General features: G+C 47.9%; 1 protein-coding gene across 2 annotated transcripts in view; it reads left to right on the top strand.

Annotated features, from left to right (window-relative positions):
* The window catches only part of JAG1 (jagged canonical Notch ligand 1), a 35,705-nt gene extending 28,989 nt beyond the window's left edge, over positions 1 to 6,716 (top strand). For both annotated transcript variants that reach the window (XM_045809049.2, XM_045809057.2), the window contains 8 exons: positions 60 to 87; positions 559 to 644; positions 1,756 to 1,869; positions 2,480 to 2,589; positions 2,684 to 2,917; positions 3,104 to 3,235; positions 3,423 to 3,573; positions 4,443 to 6,716. In XM_045809049.2, the coding sequence (XP_045665005.2) occupies positions 60 to 87; positions 559 to 644; positions 1,756 to 1,869; positions 2,480 to 2,589; positions 2,684 to 2,917; positions 3,104 to 3,235; positions 3,423 to 3,573; positions 4,443 to 4,900 (1,313 nt within the window). In that variant the 3' untranslated portion in view covers positions 4,901 to 6,716. The remainder of the gene's footprint in view (positions 1 to 59; positions 88 to 558; positions 645 to 1,755; positions 1,870 to 2,479; positions 2,590 to 2,683; positions 2,918 to 3,103; positions 3,236 to 3,422; positions 3,574 to 4,442) is intronic.
* The last annotated feature ends 11,420 nt before the right edge of the window (positions 6,717 to 18,136 follow it).

The raw sequence follows: 18,136 nt of genomic DNA, 5'->3' as shown, positions 1-18,136 counted from the left end.
GGTTAAAATTGCTTCACCCGGTGAAGGCCTCGGTATTAAGTTGTCTTTTTACTTTGCAGATACCAATGACTGCAGTCCTCATCCCTGGTAAGCATGACCACCTCCGAAGCCAGCCCCAGCCCTTGTTGGCCGCGGTGTGCACGGGCATCCCCCAGGGCTCTTGTCTAGCGTGCCGGTTCTGCTGTAGGAGGTCTGGGTGGGGCCGCAGCCCCTGCCTGTCTAACAAGCTCCTGGGTGATGCTGGTCCTGCTGGTCCACTTTAATTAGCCAGGCCGTGTCTCCACCACGAGCCGTGATTCTCCACCTTGGCTGTGCATGAGAATCACCTGGGGAGCTTTTAAAAGTCCCAGTGCTTGGACTGCAATGGAGATCTGTGAAATGAGACTCTCTGGGGGTGGGACCCGGGCACCATTATTTGTAAAGCTCCCCAGGCAATGGGGAGTGTGGCCAGGGGTGAGAGCCACCGAATGTAACTAGCACGGCTGCCCGTGGTGAACTGGCTGGTGGGATCGTGGATTGGGAGGTCGGTAACTGAGGCGGTCTTTGCTTTCTTCTTAGTTACAACAGTGGCACGTGCGTGGATGGGGACAACTGGTACCGGTGCGAGTGTGCCCCCGGCTTTGCTGGCCCTGACTGCAGAATAAGTAAGGACCAGCCCGAGTTAGTTTTCCCCAGGGGCATTCTTGCCCCTAACTCTGACACTTTTCATCTTGAAAACGGTTAAGGTCACTGCTCCCTTGAGCCCTGAGAGGCACATAACCTTCCACCTCCAGCTGGGATTAAGAGAGCCCTGGCTGGAACGTCCCAGGTCCCTGCTGGACCTTCCTGGGGGGCACAGTCCTCTTCTAGGGGAGAGATAGCAGCCATAGAAATGGATGATTAATCTATTCTGAGGCCCCAAGGAAAGAGTGCTTTTCCCCTTCGCTGCCCTGGAATTATGGACAAGCAAATGGACATTAACCACAGAGGACAGAGCTAACGGCAGTGGATGGGACTAGGGTTGTGGTTTCTAGGTTTGGTCAGGCCTTGGTGAAATGATTAAAACAGGAGACAGGCAATACAGTTTTTCGGGGTGCTTAAAGTTTTTATTTTGAGCCTTTTCCTACTTTTTTACATGCCTTTTAGTTTGAGGGGGAGGGAAAAGGATAGTTATATTTTTCATTGTGTTCTCATCCCCAAATTATTTGAAATTTTACTAGTACTTGAGGTCCCTAAGTCTAGGACTGACTGGTCTTCAGCACTAAATTGGGGTAGATTTGGTCTATTCCATGTTTCTAAATTGTGTTAGCAAACTGTCGCCTTGGCCCACTGCCTGTTTTTGTAAATAAAGTTTTATTGGTACACAGCTACTCCTTTATGTACTGTCTAAAGCTGCTTTCATGCTACAACAGAGTTCAGTAGTCATGACAAAGCCCACATGGCCCGCAAAGGTTAAAATATTTGACCCTTTTCAAGAACTTTGCCAGCCGTTACTCGAAGTTGTACTATCTGATAAAAAGGAACCTATTTAATCAAAAATTGCTGCCTCAACTGATTCTCAGCTGCTCAGAAGTCAGGCTCATGATCTTTGGCGTGGGCAGTGACTGGGGGTTTTTGGGTACTGATGATCGGTTTCTTTATTTGGGTGCTGGTTATATAACTCATCAAGCTTATACTTAGGGTTTGTATGCTTTTTTGGTGTATGTTAGGTTAGTAAAAACTTAGAAAAAACATCGTTTCCTATTGGAGCCTAAATTTGATCTCCATTTCTCCTAGACATCAATGAATGCCAGTCCTCCCCGTGTGCCTTTGGGGCAACCTGTGTGGATGAGATTAATGGCTACCGGTGCATCTGTCCCCCAGGGCACAGTGGTGCCAAGTGTCAGGAAGGTATGTATGGGTCAGGCTGCAGCTGCCAATGTGTCTTGTAGGGGGAGCAGGCACTACAGTCACTACAGTTACCCTTTGACTGTTCCTGAGTGGGCACTGTGCTAAGGGAGAGAACATGGAGGGGATATGCAGAGGGGGCCACAGAGACCAGGGAAACTTAAGGGGTCCCCTACACATAGGGTAGCTGTTTTTAGTCAATTCTTGGGTAGTTTTGCTGTGGGACAAAGCATCCCAAAACGTGGCTTATAGGAGGCATTTATTTGTCTTGCTCACGGGCATGCAGCGCAGACAGAGTGATAATGTGCTGCAGGCTGGGCTCAGGTCTGGTCTGTGTGCTTCCTCATCCTCCTTGGACCAGCAGCCATATCTGGCAAATGGCAGGCTTGCAGGAGGCCAAGCCCAACTGTGAGAGACTCTGCTCACATCACCTCCCCTAAGGCTGCACTGGCCCAGCCAGGTCATGTGGCCACGTGCAAAGGCAGCAGGTGAAGGCAGATGACCTGGTGTCCCATGGCACATGTTCAGTCCTTCCCTAACAGGGAGGGAGTGAAGAACAGAGAGCGGTCTACAGAAAGGGAAACCCCTTCCACTCATGCATCCTACCTTTCAGTTTCAGGGAGGCCTTGCATCACTGTGGGGAGTGTGATACCAGATGGGGCCAAGTGGGACGATGACTGCAACACCTGCCAGTGCCTGAACGGAAGGATCGCCTGCTCCAAGGTACAGCGTGACGGCCTCCGCAGCTCCCCTGCGTTCTGGAGTTGCTGCTAGGGGTTTCTCCTGAGCTGCCCGCCCCACCTCTCTCCCTCTCCAGGTCTGGTGTGGCCCTCGACCTTGCCTGCTCCACAAAGGGCACAGCGAGTGCCCCAGCGGGCAGAGCTGCATCCCAATCCTGGATGACCAGTGCTTCGTCCGCCCCTGCACGGGGGTGGGCGAGTGTCGGTCTTCCAGTCTCCAGCCGGTGAAGACCAAGTGTACCTCTGACCCCTACTACCAGGAGAACTGTGCCAACATCACGTTCACCTTCAACAAAGAGATGATGTCACCGGTATGGAACAACGTCTTTTTCAGTTTGGAATGGTGCTGTGTGTCTGCTTGTGCCAAAGCCAGGAGCGTCCCCGGCTAGGATCTTGTTCTCCTTAGCCTGAATTCCTAACTTCCAAGGAAGCAGCAGCTTTTTTTTTCCTTCCTTCTTCCAGTATCTTACATGTGTGGTTTTTAAATGTGATTCTAGGGTCTTACCACGGAGCATATTTGCAGTGAATTGAGGAATTTGAATATCTTAAAGAATGTTTCTGCTGAATATTCAATCTACATAGCTTGTGAGCCTTCCCCTTCTGCAAACAATGAAATACACGTGGCCATTGTAAGTATGACCCCAGTCACACTTCATTACTTGATTGCAGGGTAGTTCATAAACTCCACAGTTAGCCATTGTCCAAACAGAGCCAGGACGCTGGAACCGAGCTTGGCAAACGCGTTCAGTAACTTTCAGGAACGGCTACTGTGAAGTGTTGCCCTGGCCCTGTATCTGACCGTTCTCCTTTTTCCAGTCTGCCGAAGACATACGGGATGATGGAAACCCTATCAAGGAGATCACCGACAAAATCATAGATCTCGTTAGTAAACGTGACGGGAATAGCTCGCTTATCGCTGCCGTGGCGGAAGTGCGAGTGCAGAGGCGGCCTCTGAAGAACAGAACGGGTAAGCGGCAGGTGGGGCCGGTCCCCTTGGGTGAGGACTATCCGATCCATCTTTGCTTCCCATCCAGCAGGTGGGGCATTAGGAGACAGTTTCCCCTCGAGGACTGCCCCACCCCCACCCACAAACCCCTGCCATTTAACTGGTGAAAAAACGGGCCAGTTCCCATGACCAAGGTCCTACGGTGATGGGCAGCAGTACCTGTTTTCCCTGCTGCCAAGCTGTACTCTGGGAAGCCGGCACCCCTGCAGAACATGCATTGTTTCTAGATCCACTGCGAAGGCCCAGGGCAGAGCATCGCTGCGCCTTGAGCTCGTGGCCACGCAGATCCTGCTGTGGCATTCTGGTGTCGTGGGACAGCCCGGCCTCGACACTGGTTTGATAGGCAGCTTGATGGCCCTGCGGGACATCCACACTCACCTTTTGACCACCATTGTTCTGGCTAAGCGACAAACTGGGTACACGAGAATATGGGACATCTGAGCTATGTGCGCTCAGATCCGGTTGCTGGTGACGCTGAAAACCAGCTCCTCTAATGAGCTGCTGCCCGAGGAGCCAGACTTCCCTTGACTGAACCAGATGCTCCTCTCCACATGGGAGTCAGGAGCCTCCACGAGCTGCTGCCATGCCTGGTCTCTCGGGACAAATGTATCAGGGTCCCCAAGGGTCCTGGTCCTGTCCTTGCTTATCAAGCTGTGAAGTGACAATATGTGGTTGTGAAAAGGGACCTGTCCCCATGGCACCCCTTTTAGGAATTACGGGCAGCAGCACCACTGTTGGTATTCTTTTGTTCGTGTGATGGCTTTTTTTTTTTTTTTTTTTTTTTTTTTTTTTTTTTGAGAGCGTTAATTGGTTTTGTGCCCGCCTTCCAGATTTCCTGGTTCCTCTGCTGAGCTCCGTCTTAACTGTGGCTTGGATCTGTTGCCTGGTGACGGCCTTCTACTGGTGCGTGCGGAAGCGGCGGAAGCCCAGCAGCCACGCTCGCTCGGCCTCCGAGGACAACACCACCAACAATGTGCGGGAGCAGCTGAACCAGATCAAAAACCCCATCGAGAAGCACGGGGCCAACACGGTCCCCATCAAGGATTACGAGAACAAAAACTCCAAAATGTCAAAAATCAGGACACACAACTCCGAGGTGGAGGAGGACGACATGGACAAGCACCAGCAGAAAGCCCGCTTTGCCAAACAGCCGGCGTACACGCTGGTAGACCGAGAGGAGAAGCCCCCCAACGGCACGCCAGCCAAACACCCAAACTGGACAAACAAACAGGACAACAGAGACCTGGAAAGTGCCCAGAGCTTAAACCGGATGGAGTACATCGTATAGCAGACAGCGGGCGCTGCCGCCGCTAGGTAGAGTCGGAGGGTGCTGGGGGCTTGTAGTTCCATGTTGTGTCCTAGTCCAGTCTGAGGCTGTCGTTGACGTAGAATCCTGTGTTAATTTAAGTTTTGACAAGCTGGCTCACACTGGCAACGGTAGTTTCTGTGGTTGGCTGGGGATCAAATGCTGCATCTCACAGCTATGCAAACACCAGTCCAAGTGCCCCGGCGCACACGCCCCACAGCCGCCGGCTCGCGGACCCGGCTCCCCGGAGAAGGCCCGGCCCCTGGGCCTGAGCTCCCGCTTCTGCCAGATGTCCCGATGGTGATGCAGTCTTAGGATCATAGTTTTTATTTATATTTATTGACTCTTGAGTTGTTTTTGTATATTGGTTTTATGATGACGTACAAGTAGTTCTGTATTTGAAAGTGCCTTTGCAGCTCAGAACCACAGCAACTATCACAAATGAGTTTATTATTTATTTTTTTTATTGTATTTTGTTGTTGTTGGGGGAGGGGGGACTTTGATGTCAGCAGTTGCTGGTAAAATGAAGAATTTAAAGAGGAAAAATGTGTCAAAAGTAGAATTTTGTATAGTTATGTAAATAATTCTTTTTTATTAATCACTGTGTATATTTGATTTATTAACTTAATAATCAAGAGCCTTAAAACATCATTCCTTTTTATTTATATGTACGTGTTTAGAGTTGAAGGTTTTCGATAGCATTGTAAGTGTATGGCTTTATTTTTTTGAACTTATTTTCTTATTACGTGTTGCCTATAAGCCAAAATTAAGGTGTTTGGAAATAGTTTAAAACAATAGGATGGGCTTCAGTGCCTGGAATACTGGTGGAATTGTTTTTTTTTGTACGACGTCAGATGTTTAACATACCTTCTATAGCATCACTTTAAAACACGTTTTAAGGACTGACTGAGGCAGTTTGAAAATTAGAACAGGAGGTTCCTTTTTTTTTTTTTTTTTTTTTTTCTGCTTTAGACTTGAAAAGAGACAGGCAGGTGATCAGCTACACAGCAGTGTAAGGGAACAAGTTTGAGCTTCGACTTGACGTAGCCAAAATGTGAGTGGTTGGATATCATTAAAAATATCAAATTAATTGTGTGAAGTTGGAAGCACACCAATCTTACTTTGTAAATTCTGATTTCTTTTCACCATTCGTATGTAATACCGAACCACTTGTAGATTTGATTTTTTTTTGTTATCTACTGCATTTAGGGAGTATTCTTATAAGCTAGTTGAATACTTGAACCTTAAAATGTCCAGTAAGATCACTGTTTAGATTTGCCGTAGAGTACACTGCCTGCCTTAAATGAGGAAATCAAAATGCTATTACAAAGTTGAAAATCAAAAAGGCTTATAAAACAGCTTCGTTGGTTCACCATTGAGACCGTGAAGAGACTTTGTATTGTCCTATTAGTGTTATGAACATAAAAATGCATCTTTGATGTGTTGTTCCTGGCAATAAATTTTGAAAAGTACTATTTATTAAATTTTTTGTATGAAACATGGAACGGTGTGGCCTCTCGTGAGCTGATGTAGTTTTGCTTGGCTCTGCGTTGCGCCTTTGCCACCCCGCCGAGTCTGCTCTGTAATCGGGGTGTGATAAACCGGCTGCGCTTGACAGGGGCGTGGAGGAGAACCTGAAAGCCTTTTCAGCCACAAAATTCAGCTGAAGTTCTCAAAAAACCATGGGCTGCTGTGAAGCCAGAGCTGTGAGAGCCCCATCTCGGGGGGGCCTTGATTCCCTTGTTATTCAACAGCAAGTGTGAATACTGCTTGAATAAACACCACTGGATTAATGGCCTGTAGTGTGGAGGTGAATTGTTTGTGAGCACTCACGGGAAATGCCCACCGCACTAAAAGGGTTTTTAAAAAGCTTGGAATTAGTGTTGGGGGAGGGAGATTCGGTGCTTTCGATCCCCCCCCCCCCCCCGGCTACTTGGATTAATATTAATGTCCTGCCATCATTCCAGGCCACACCCTCGTGGCTTCTGTGCACGCTTCTACCTCCGGGGTGGTTTCCTTGCTGCACAGGGGGTGGTAGTTAGAAGCTTCTGGGGTTAGAGCCATCTACTCATCACCTTGTGCCCAGGGAGTCCACGTTTGGGTGGCCTCACCACTGCAGCCGTGGGGTGCCAGGTATCTGGCCTTCGAGGAGGTTCCAGAGGCCACACATCCGCACCTGCTGAGCACAGGAGAACTGTGGCTCTGCCTGTGGCTGCTGGAGCCAGAGGCCCAAAGGGCCCTGCCCCCACAATACAGGTGGGGTTGGGGAAGCTTCGCCTCTGGCACCTCTGTAGCCAGGAGGAGCCATGGGGACGGGCACATGGGTGGCTTCCAGCAGCTGTGTGGAGTTGCCAGGAGTTCCCTGCTTCTGATGAGCAAGCCAAAGCTTATCCTCCCTGGAACTGTCCCCCAGCGCTGCACAGTCGGGCCATCCGCCCACCTCTGGTTTTCATAGGTTTTTCTTCTTCCTTGGGAAAGTTTTCCTCTACCAGACTAGGAGCTATGTTCTCTGATGGGCATCTGTTTAAGAAGGGGCGAAGGGCTTTAAAAATATCCCTAGCTTCCTGTGCATGAGCAGAGCACTGAGGAGTCAGAATCCAGAGCAGTGTGTTTGGGTTTGCTGGGAAGACAGCCCAAAGGACCTGGACACCGGCGAGCCTGGATTCCCACGACATCTCCCTGCCCTGGTGTAGCAGTATTTTCTGTCCCTCATCTCTGCTGATGGACAGCTGGTTTCTGCAAGGGAGAAGTGCTCTGGTACAGGTTCAGTGAGCCAGGACACAGTCTGATTTAGCAGTGCTCAACTCAAACACCATCCCAAACACCAGCAGTATCTTGCTCTGGTGGTTTGTGAACTTAGATTCTTCAGGACCCCAGAATTCCTTGGGTAGTTGCCAAGTGCTTTTGTGCCAAGAGAAAAAGAAGTTTAATGAGCTCTGCAATGCTTTATTCCAGGAGGGAAGTGATCTTGAGATTCACATTTGCTGTTTTAAGAAGCCTTCTCAGTGGTGAGAAGGCAGAGACGAGGCTCCTCTGGGCATGGTGGAACACCAGGCCCTTAACTGTAAAGGGCAGTTTTCCCCTTACTCCAGGTAGAGGTAATCAGGCAGGGGAGCCCTGGTTATCTTGGGGACAAGGTGGAAAAGAAGGGACTCCATACCTTTCCCATTCCCCATCAAGGTTCTGGGCCCTCTTTAAGCAGACCCTGGTAGAGAAAGAATTTTTAGTCCAGAAACTGGACCAACTCAAACCCCAGCAATAGACCATACCACGAAACTCCAGTAAGGAATTTACCCGAAGCTGACTGTGCTGAGATTCTAGACTTAGACAATATAAAATCAGAAAAGGGGGTGGGTGGGTCTATCTTAATTGACTACAAGTCTAGTGAGACTGAGCAACACTCAGAAGGATAACCCACAAGCAGGTTTCTCTCCATGCAGATTCCCAGGCCTGGTCCAAGAGTGGGGCCAAGGAATCTGTGTTTTCAATAAGCTCTCCCCTCCTTCCCCTCCTTCCCCTTTCTCTCCAGGTTATGTATAGTAAAATTTAAGAACAACTCTACTAAAGTACTAAAGTATAAGCTCTTCGTTAATTACAATGTTTTTCCTCCTTGTTAAACTGAATTAAGTAGCCTGCAAGCCAGTTTGTTGCTAAATTGCCACCTGACATCATTTTTAAGTAAAATAATTATGCTGCCCCTTGAGCAAGTTGTGGTCTAAGTGCTTCATGTTTATTGGCTGATCTGAGGGGTCAGTGAGTCATTTAACTTATTTGGTAAGAGGTCTTAGGTCCCCAAGAGCCCAAGGAACAAGAGCGTGGGTTTCCCACCTTCCTCAACAGTGTAGACCTGTCTACCCAAAAGTGAGCGAGTGTGTAGCTAAAAACCAGTTGCCTTTAAAGAGTAAAGAAGTCCTACGGACCTACAGGAGCTTGCAACTTGGGCTGGGCAGTGTTCTATCATTTCCGCCTCGGCTGCGGCTCCTTGCCTCTACTGGGAATGAGAAGCAGGAGTTCAGAGGTTCCTGGTCTGGGAAGACACACAAGCACTGGGTTATGGGAAGCCTCCTCCTGCTAATGTGTATTTATACTTTGTGAGCTCTGATTCATCCTAGCATTGGAACAGAAATCTGCTTCCTGAGGTTCTGTTTTTAAATAGATAGTTTGCAAAAACAACAATTATTTTTCTTAACATTTTTTTTTTCCACCCCACAAGCAGCTAAACATCCCGGCCTGGGCTGTGTCAGGCTCCAACAATGCCAACAGACAGCCTGGTTACTGGAGGCAGAAGGGTGCCCCGTGGCAGTTCTGTAGGGTGCCGGCCCCAGAAGTTTAAAAACAAAGGTTAGAAACCATTAGGGCAATCTTGTTGCGTCACTTCAAATCCATGAGGTATTTCTGGGACTATTAAAAATAACGAATTTCCCTTTGTGAACAGCTGCCTTCCGATGGTGGTTAAAAGTAAGGGCAAGTGGGGGTGATGCTCCCGGGGCCCCAGGTCCCACAGCACGCCTGCATGGCACCCTTTGAGAACGTGTCAAAAGGGTGCGGCTCCCTTGCTTTGGACATAAATTCCACCTGTGTTACTTGCTCTTGCATGCCGGGCACAACCTTCCTGGCTTACAGTGTGTTTCTTTCAAGTCCCAGGCAGCCTTTACAAGTCTTAAATTATGTATCATCATGCATGGGTCTGGTATTAACCTGTGATATGCACAAATCGGGAAAATTAACTTGGAGAGAGTGAAGGCTCTTAAACCAATAAGAACCTGGAACTGAGGCCTGCCTGCTGCCTCCCCGACCCCACCCCCTCCCCTTCCCCTGCAGTATCCACACCAGGGCACCCAAGGATTGAATTATCAAGACAGCAAAAGCAGATGCCAGCAACATGAAAGTAACAGCTTTGTTTTAAGGAGAAGCTCTCCTGGCAGGGCCAGGGGGGCTCCTCCGTGGTCCCCGAGGGGAATGCAAGTTTGCAGCTGGCTTCCTAATGACTACTCAGGCAACTGAATGGCTTGGCTCCCACTCCGCACCTGAGGAGTGCAAAGCTGCTTCATTTCATCAGTGCTGAGAAAGGCGCAGTTGAAAAGCCTCCGTCTTAGACTCACTGGATAGTGATGCAATTGGAGACCTTACCCATCAAAGGCTCCAACCCACATTACTTTCCCAGGAGGGGAAACTGAGGCCTAGAGAGGTTGGAGGACTTGCCTAAGGCCACACACAAGGTTAGCAAAGGCCAGGACTAGAACCTCAGGCTCCCTGCAGCTTGGGTTGCTGCAATTTCTGAGAATTTGCCAGATTTATGTCTGGATCCTGGCTTTGGTGTGAATTTCAAAGGTATAGAATTGGGAGAGCAGTGATTAACGAAAAGGGGTTGCAAAGCCTCAAGGGAGGCTGCAGAGAGCTGCTACAGAGACACTGTCCCCAATCTGAGTGGTGCCTTCCACAGGTTTTGTCACTAGAAAGTGACATCTTTCTAAATCTGACAGCAACAGGTTATTTTCTGAACCAAAGGCTGACAAGCCCTGTCCCATCAGAGGTCGTTCCTTTGTTCTGGGGCAGCTTCAGATTTCCTTCGCAGTTTCTGCTTCACAGAACTACGACTTAAGACTGCAGGAAAAGAGGCTCAGAAAGAACTCCACAGCCCCGCTCACTACACCCTACTCCTCTGCGCACACCCAGGGCATGCACACGCACGCACCCGTGCACGCACACACACTTTACACCCCTCAGGACGCTGGTGCCGCTCTCCGTGTATGACAGTGGTTGGCAGAGTCCTGGCCACTGTCAGGTGATGGCAACTGTGATTTGGCTTCATCCCACATTCCCTAAACACTCCTGCTTCCCCTGGCAGGCTACTTCCAGGTTATTCACGGAAAAATCACCCAAGCACTGAAAAATACTAACATCCAGTAGCCTGAATGCAATGAAGTTCACCCCGTCCACCGTGCAGCGGGGCCAGCACAGGCAGATCTGGGAGTTTCTGGCACTGCCCGTGGGCAGCTCTCCTCCCTCCACCCAACACCCCAAAAAGCCTACTCCCCCGTGCTCTCCCCACCCACCATGGAGGGATTAGGAACATATCCCACAAGTCATCTTTAACCTGTCTGTCGTGTCAGGGTAAGCCAGAACTACATATTATGCAAAAATTTCCTATGCACTGAGGCACCCACGCTGAACAACTGGGAAAAACCCCATCCTGGAGACCGAAACGTAAACCCTCCAAGTTCAGGACGTTAACAATCAGATATCCTCTCTCTCTGGGGCTCTGTCTGGCTTTGCCGGGATGGTGTGTGGAAGTGTTTTTTAAAAGGAATCAAGGCCCAACACAGAAAGGGAAAGCACGAATGTGAAACAGCTACAGGTTTGCACAAAACTAAGGAGAAAGTGTGAGCAGAAGGAAAGCGAGTGGGAAGGGGCCCGAAGGGGGTGGGCAAGACCTCACCACAGCCTCAGGCTTCCCCCCCCCCCCAGTCACAACCCCAGTATTTCTGCGTTTCCTGGGAACTCTTGGTACAACACTCAGCTACAGCGGTCCTGAACATTTCCTCCGAGGCGCCGTGCCTCCACGTGGGCCTGACGGGTAGCCTGTTGCTTTCACCTTCTCAGTGTGCAAAGCCAGGCTGTCTGCTGAGTGGCAAAGGCATACGCTCTGGAGCCAGACTTCCTTGATTCCAATCACAGCTCTTCCTTCCCGATCTCTGGCATGGTGTTTTTTTGCCTGTGTGGTGTTAAGCTCATACAGCTGCTGCCCAACGGCAGGATTTCTGGCCTTTGGGGTTGGACAGACCTGGATTCTAGGCTCTGCTACTTACTGACTTTGGAAGTTTTCTGAAATTCTTTGCATCTTAGTATCCTCCTCCGTGGAATGGTGATAATAAACGTGTGCCACTGTTTGTATTCATGAAAATGGCTGCAGAAACAAGAAAAAACGCTGCTCTACGGGATAGGATAGAGTCCACTACAAGATTAAGGAATCCAGCTGGATTCCAGTGACAGTGTCTGTTCTCGCCACTAAACTGGGCTCCTGTCTGAGAAGAGCTAAGGAAGGGCTGTTGGATCTGGAGGCAGAAAGAAATCCAAGATGGCCCCCAGAGATTCCTGGGCCCTGGTTATTTGATCAAACACTAATCCAAGTACCGCTGTGAAGGGATTTTGCAGATGTAATTAAAGTCCCCAATTAGTTGGCCTTAAATTATGGAGATTTTCCAAGTGGGGCTGACCTAATCACAGGAGCTCTTTAAAAGCAGAGTTTTTTCTCTGGCTGGTCACAGGAGAAGTCAGAGATACAAAATGTGAGAGATTCAGCACAAGGGAGGTTTCTCCATTCTTGAGATGGAGGAGGCTATGCGGCAAGGACCCAAGAACGGCCTCCGGTTGCCGAGTGAGTTCCCCCAGCCAATCACCAACAGGACAACGGAACCTGCAGTCTTAAAATGGCAAGGAACTGAATTTTGCCAAAAACCTAAGGGAGCTTGGGAGTAGGTCCTTCCCTAGTGGAGCCTCCAGATGAAGGAAGATACAGCCTGACTGACACCCTGATCTGAGCCTCATGAGACCCAGAGCAGAGGGTCCAGCTAAGAAGTGTCAGAACCAGTGAGATAATCAGTTTGCACCGCTGCAAGCTGCTAAGTGGATGGTTGTTACACAGGAGTGGCAACGTTCTCCTCCAAAGAGAGCTGTCCCAGGCTCGTCACGTGGTGGTGCCACGTGCTGCCACGGTCTCGGCTACACAGATCGTCGGCTTTTCCCCAATCAGTTCAGTGCCTGCTATCAGTGTAGCAGGAAGAAAAGTGCATTCAAGACAAGAATAAATTACAGGACCACAAAAAAAAAAAAAAAAAAAAGAAAAAAACCTTGGCTCCCAATTAAATTCTACAGCAATGTATGGTCTGCCAGTGTAGACAGCTCTTGACAGCCTCTAAATAATAGTAACAGAACATGGTTCTGGGGAGCCTGGGTGGCTCAGTCGTTAAGCATCTGCCTTCGGCTCAGGTCATGATCCCAGAGTCCCGGGATTGAGCCCCGCATGGGGCTCCCTGCTCTGCTGGGAGCCTGCTTCTTCCTCTCTCACTCCCCCTGCTTGTGTTCCCTCTCTCACTGGCTGTCTCTCTCTGTCAAATAAATAAATAAAATCTTAAAAAAAAAAAAAAATGGGTCTGTCTTCCACATCCATCCTCCCTACCCTTTTATACAGTTAGAGCCAGACGAGGTAAGCCCAGGTGCTTGGCCTTGGAGGACTCCAGGATACACGGTCTTGGGTCAGTTTTCTCTCCTTATGGAATATGATAATGTTTGACTTGTTTTCTTGATGAGGCTTCCAGAGGACTGGACGTCCGAGAAACACTTGATAATGCCCCCCTCCCACCAAGCAGCCTTTCTCTAGAAGGAAGTTCCCTCCTCAGCTGTACTCACTGCACAGCGGCCATTTGCTCTGGAATGAGTCAGAGCTAAACATGAAGCCTAGCTTTCTCTCGCACCATCTCCTCTGTCCTGAGTCTGCCCACATTGGGGCAGCTGGCCTAGGTGAGCATGCACAGCCAGGGGCAGAAAGTTCAGGTTTCTCTCGAGTCCAGGAAGCTTTTCTAAAGTGTTACCAGGGCTTACAATTAGACCTTATACACTTGCAGAACAACAGCCAAAATCATTTCTACAACCAGGATCTGGAACATACGATTTGATGAGCCAGTGTTGAGGAATACTATCCTCAAGAGAGAGCAAAGCCAATTTGATGTGGAAAATTCAAGATGGACACTATTCTTGTCTTTGAGCCTGTATAGAGAGATTTTAGGTGAGATCCAGAAGGTTCTTCCAGCTGGAGATAATTAGCATCAAAACAAGAATCCCCAGGGGCGCCTGGGTGGCACAGCGGTTAAGCGTCTGCCTTCAGCTCAGGGCATGATCCCGGCGTTGTGGGATCGAGCCCCACATCAGGCTCCTCCGCTATGAGCCTGCTTCTTCCTCTCCCACTCCCCCTGCTTGTGCTCCCTCTCTCGCTGGCTGTCTCTATCTCTGTCGAATAAATAAATAAAATCTTAAAAAAAAAAAAAACAAGAATCCCCAATAGCAAATTCCCTGAATCTCTGACATGGAGAGCTCTTGCTCCCAGAAATGCTTTCGCACTGATGGGCACTTTTTACTGGGGAGCCACCGATGGACACTTCACTAGATGTCCCAGGGTCTGCCCATGCAGTCACCACTCTGCCCTAGATGGTCACTGAGCCAAGCAGAAGGCACTGGGAAAAGGCTCACCAGGGAAGCATTTTAAGGGGAACGTACAAATCAAAGCAGTACTATTGCTTCACATGCCTCGATTCATTCTGGCATCTTTATAGAAGGGCCTTCTAGGCTCCTCCTACTGGGACACATCCCAAACACCCAGTCTGCCACATCAAGGCTGGAGGTCGCCTTAATTCACCATTCCACCTTCTCCCTCTGACAACAGAAATGGATGGGCTGGTATTAATCCTCCCAGGCACCCACAGTGGGTTTGGGAAAGAGCCTTCTGCATGCTTCTCACCAGCTGAGCATGTTAAGGAGGAAGAGAAAAGGCCTTATGAGCCACTGGGCTTAGAAAAATTCCCAGTCAATCCATCACCTGCCTCCTCCGGAGAAGGGTCTGCCAGTGCAACCCACAGTTCCCGGGGCAGGTGGGGAGAGGGATGTGAGGCAGCAAGTGGAAGTAAGAGCTGTGTCTGTGTCCCCATGTCAGAGAGAGAGAGAGAGAGAGAGTGTGTGTGTGTGTGTGTGTGTGTGTGTGTGTATCTAAGCACGGAGACAGGACTAGTAATAGAGGAGCCGGTGAGAGGGCGTGGGAGACTGGGAACTTATTTATAAAAGCTCTTCTGCCCTAAAGCAAGTCAAACTCCCTGCTGAGGACTTGCTTTTTCTTCCTCCCTTTTGAGTCTTGTGTGCTGAACTGACCTCTCCCCGGCAGAGGTCAGCGCTCCGCTCACCCTATGCACACTCGGCCTTCTGGGGCTTGAGCGCCTCAGAAGCCTGAAGACGAGAGAATCTTCAGCTCTAATTTCTGAGAGAAAAGCTGTAGTAAATCTCGTGAGGAAGCCGGTCTGCATGTGTGTTTTAAAGAAATATATATATGTGATCTTTTGGGAACCGTGGAGAAAACAGAAGGCAAACAAGAACACAGTGCACCACCCGAGTCCCCTCCCACAGCCTACTTCACCCACTAAAATAAATCAGGCTGGGTAATGAATGAGGTTTTAAGAAATGTAACTGAACTTAAAATACAAGGTCAGCATCTCATCCTAGGTAATCCTTTGGAGGATGAGAAATTCTCCTGATTTTCCCACAGGGTTATTTCAGATGTGCTTTCTGAGCCAAACTATTTTAAAAGCGTTCATTCTTCCACTGCCCTGCCAAACGTGAACTTGAGATTCACACGCACTTTTCGAGAGCTTATTAGTGATATTAATGATCATGGATCAAAGGCAAACCCTAGACAATTATTTAGGTGCTTTAAAAACGGAGGGAGGGGGGTGGGGGAATGGGATAGACTGGTGATGGGTAGTAAGGAGGGCACGTATTGCATGGTGCACTGGGTGTTATACACAAGTACTGAACCATCGAACTTTACATCGGAAACCGGGGATGTACTGTATGGTGACTCACATAATATTAAAAAAAAACATTAAAATAAAAAAATAAAATAAAATAAAAAATAAAAACTCGTCTTCTGTATGAGGGCAACAATTTCTCGGGGTTGGCAAAGATGAAGGTGCTCTGACGTGCTGGGTCTAAAGCAGCGTCACTAACACAGAGGGCCTGGAGGAGGGAACAAAACACATCTCTCGGTGTGATTAAAACATATGCCTTTGACACCTTGTCACCAAAGCGTTTCTCATTCATTCGAAAGTAGGCACACTCCTGACTTGCACGCCCCTCTTATAAAGGACACTCAGCTGTGAGCATACCCTGCCTCTTTTAATATCCACTATTTAAACACACACACACACACACACACACACACACACACACCGTCTATTTTAAAACAATTTTTAACTACGGCTTCTCATTAGAATAAGTATTTGAGGAGCTTTTAAAACTGCTGATACCCAGGCCAAATTTCAAGGATTCTGATTTAACTAGAAGCTACTCAGGTAATTCTGAAGCGCGGCCAGCACGAACAACCTGTTTTTTAAATGGATACAGATTACCTTCAGTGTGGCACTTAAAATAGGAGAGAGACTTTTATTTGACAAAGGAAGAAACTGAGGCCCGGGAGGTTAAGTGACTTGTCCCACAACACACAAACCAATTAGTGGCAAAGCATAGCCTGAACCCGGGGTTTGCTGCCTGGAGCACAACACCATCTCCAGCCTCTGGGTCCCCCGCCCAGACCCCAGGCCCTGGGCAGGCCAGCCTTCCCTTGGGCCAGGCCAGCCAGCACGCGGGCCAGAGCAAACCACAAAGAAAGGCGCGTGGCCGCAACGATTGCAGTGGTTCTCGGCATTTCGTGCACAGCTTTCCAAATGTATTATCCCAACCTCGTATTGAAATGCCTCTGAAAAATTATGTACAGAACCGAGGGGGAGATACATATACAAGCAATCAGAGGGGCCTGGGATCCTGTCATAAAAGGCAGTATAGACAAAGAGTTGGCCCAGGACTTTATTCAGTGATGAACAAGGACTAGATCCACTTAGAAAATGGAAATGAATCCACTTGGGAAATGTCAAGATTTTTCTGGAAAGGAGTCAAGGTTGCATACTTTAACCTCTCACAAGAGGGATCTCTCTTAGCTCACAACTGGAAGAAATGGAAAAATTTCTGCATTGTAAAGACCACCCCAGGATCTTATGGGCCAATTTAATCACAACACCCCACACAGGGTTTTCCAGACCTAAATGCTCAGAAGCAGAGCTCCTTGGGATTATTTTAACATAGTGTTCAAAACCTCAGGGTTGCTTCAAGGAGGAAGAGTCTCTCATGGAATACAATTTTAAATTGCACGTTCAGAAAAGGGCATTTTGGATGTATATTCCTTGGGGCTAATTCACTTGCTTTGGAGAAAAGTGATGCACACTAATTTAATTTTTTTAAACAATTTTACTTTTTATTTATAAAGCAGGTTCGTTTCCTCTACATACTACTTTGACCCATGTGCTTTCAGACACATTCAACTATTTAAACTATTTAAGTAGTTTAAACATAACAAACAACAGGATAAAGGCGATGGGAAAAAAGAACTCTCCTGGTGATGACTGCAGCGTCTGGCTTTCTAACTTAACTAATAAAATTTATTCTGGGGTTCTGTCAAATCCACATCTACGGTCACCTGATCAGATGCTTTGGGGTCATATGTACGGTTTTAATGATTCCTATTTAATTAAAAAATCAAGATTTTTGATAATTCTAACAGCAATTATAAAGTAATACATGGTAATATTATGCTGCATAATAAAACTTACTTGAATGTGTTTAAAGTTCAGTATTGAGTAGTTCTCCACAATTAAAGGTAATAATTTCATCCATTCAAGTCCCCTCTGTTAAGTGCACACATTGACATATATTTGTTCCTTGTCTTGTTAAATAAATACAGAAACCAAACTAGAAGTTCTGCAGATTTCTGAGAATTTAATTATATCATTAAATGTAACACCAATGATCTATATAGTTAGACTTCTGTCCTGAGTAATTATCTGCATTAACTTCATTTTACAATGCTTAATTTACTTAAGGAAGATTTTAAACTACTTAACAGAAATCAGCTTAATTTTCATTTTTTACCTGCTCCACCGTGTTTCAACTCATTAGTGTTTCAATAACAAGGAATGAACTCTATCGTCTTAACAGAACAGAACAAGCATGGAAATTTCCTCATAAGAGAAAAGAAGAAATTAAAATGATTTCCATATTCAAGTCATGGAACGCTGAAGAGAGGATTTTTGGCTCTTACTGAGGAAAGGCATTTGTTACCTCAAAAGAAAGGCCACTCACTAAAATTCTGTGGAAATAGGACAGTGGGGCCTGCCAGGAAGGAATTCAAGGAAACTGGGAATGGGAGCACTGTGATCCCAGGCCATTCTCTTGGGCACAGAGGTTTCCTTCCCTTATGTGCTTTGCCCTCACCAAGCTCTCGCTAAAATCAAAGGCCGTGCAATGCACAACCATTCATGCTAAAATCCAAACGTGACACCAGAAGCAATTAACTGTCATCCCACTGTAATCCTGAGATAAGAAACAAGCTATATTCTCCATAAG

Source organism: Ursus americanus, chromosome 22 (assembly GCF_024610735.1).
Source record: "Ursus americanus isolate L20-20 chromosome 22, mUrsAme1.1.p, whole genome shotgun sequence".
Taxonomy (NCBI): Eukaryota; Metazoa; Chordata; class Mammalia; order Carnivora; family Ursidae; genus Ursus; species Ursus americanus.
This window is presented reverse-complemented; position numbering and strand designations above follow the sequence as displayed.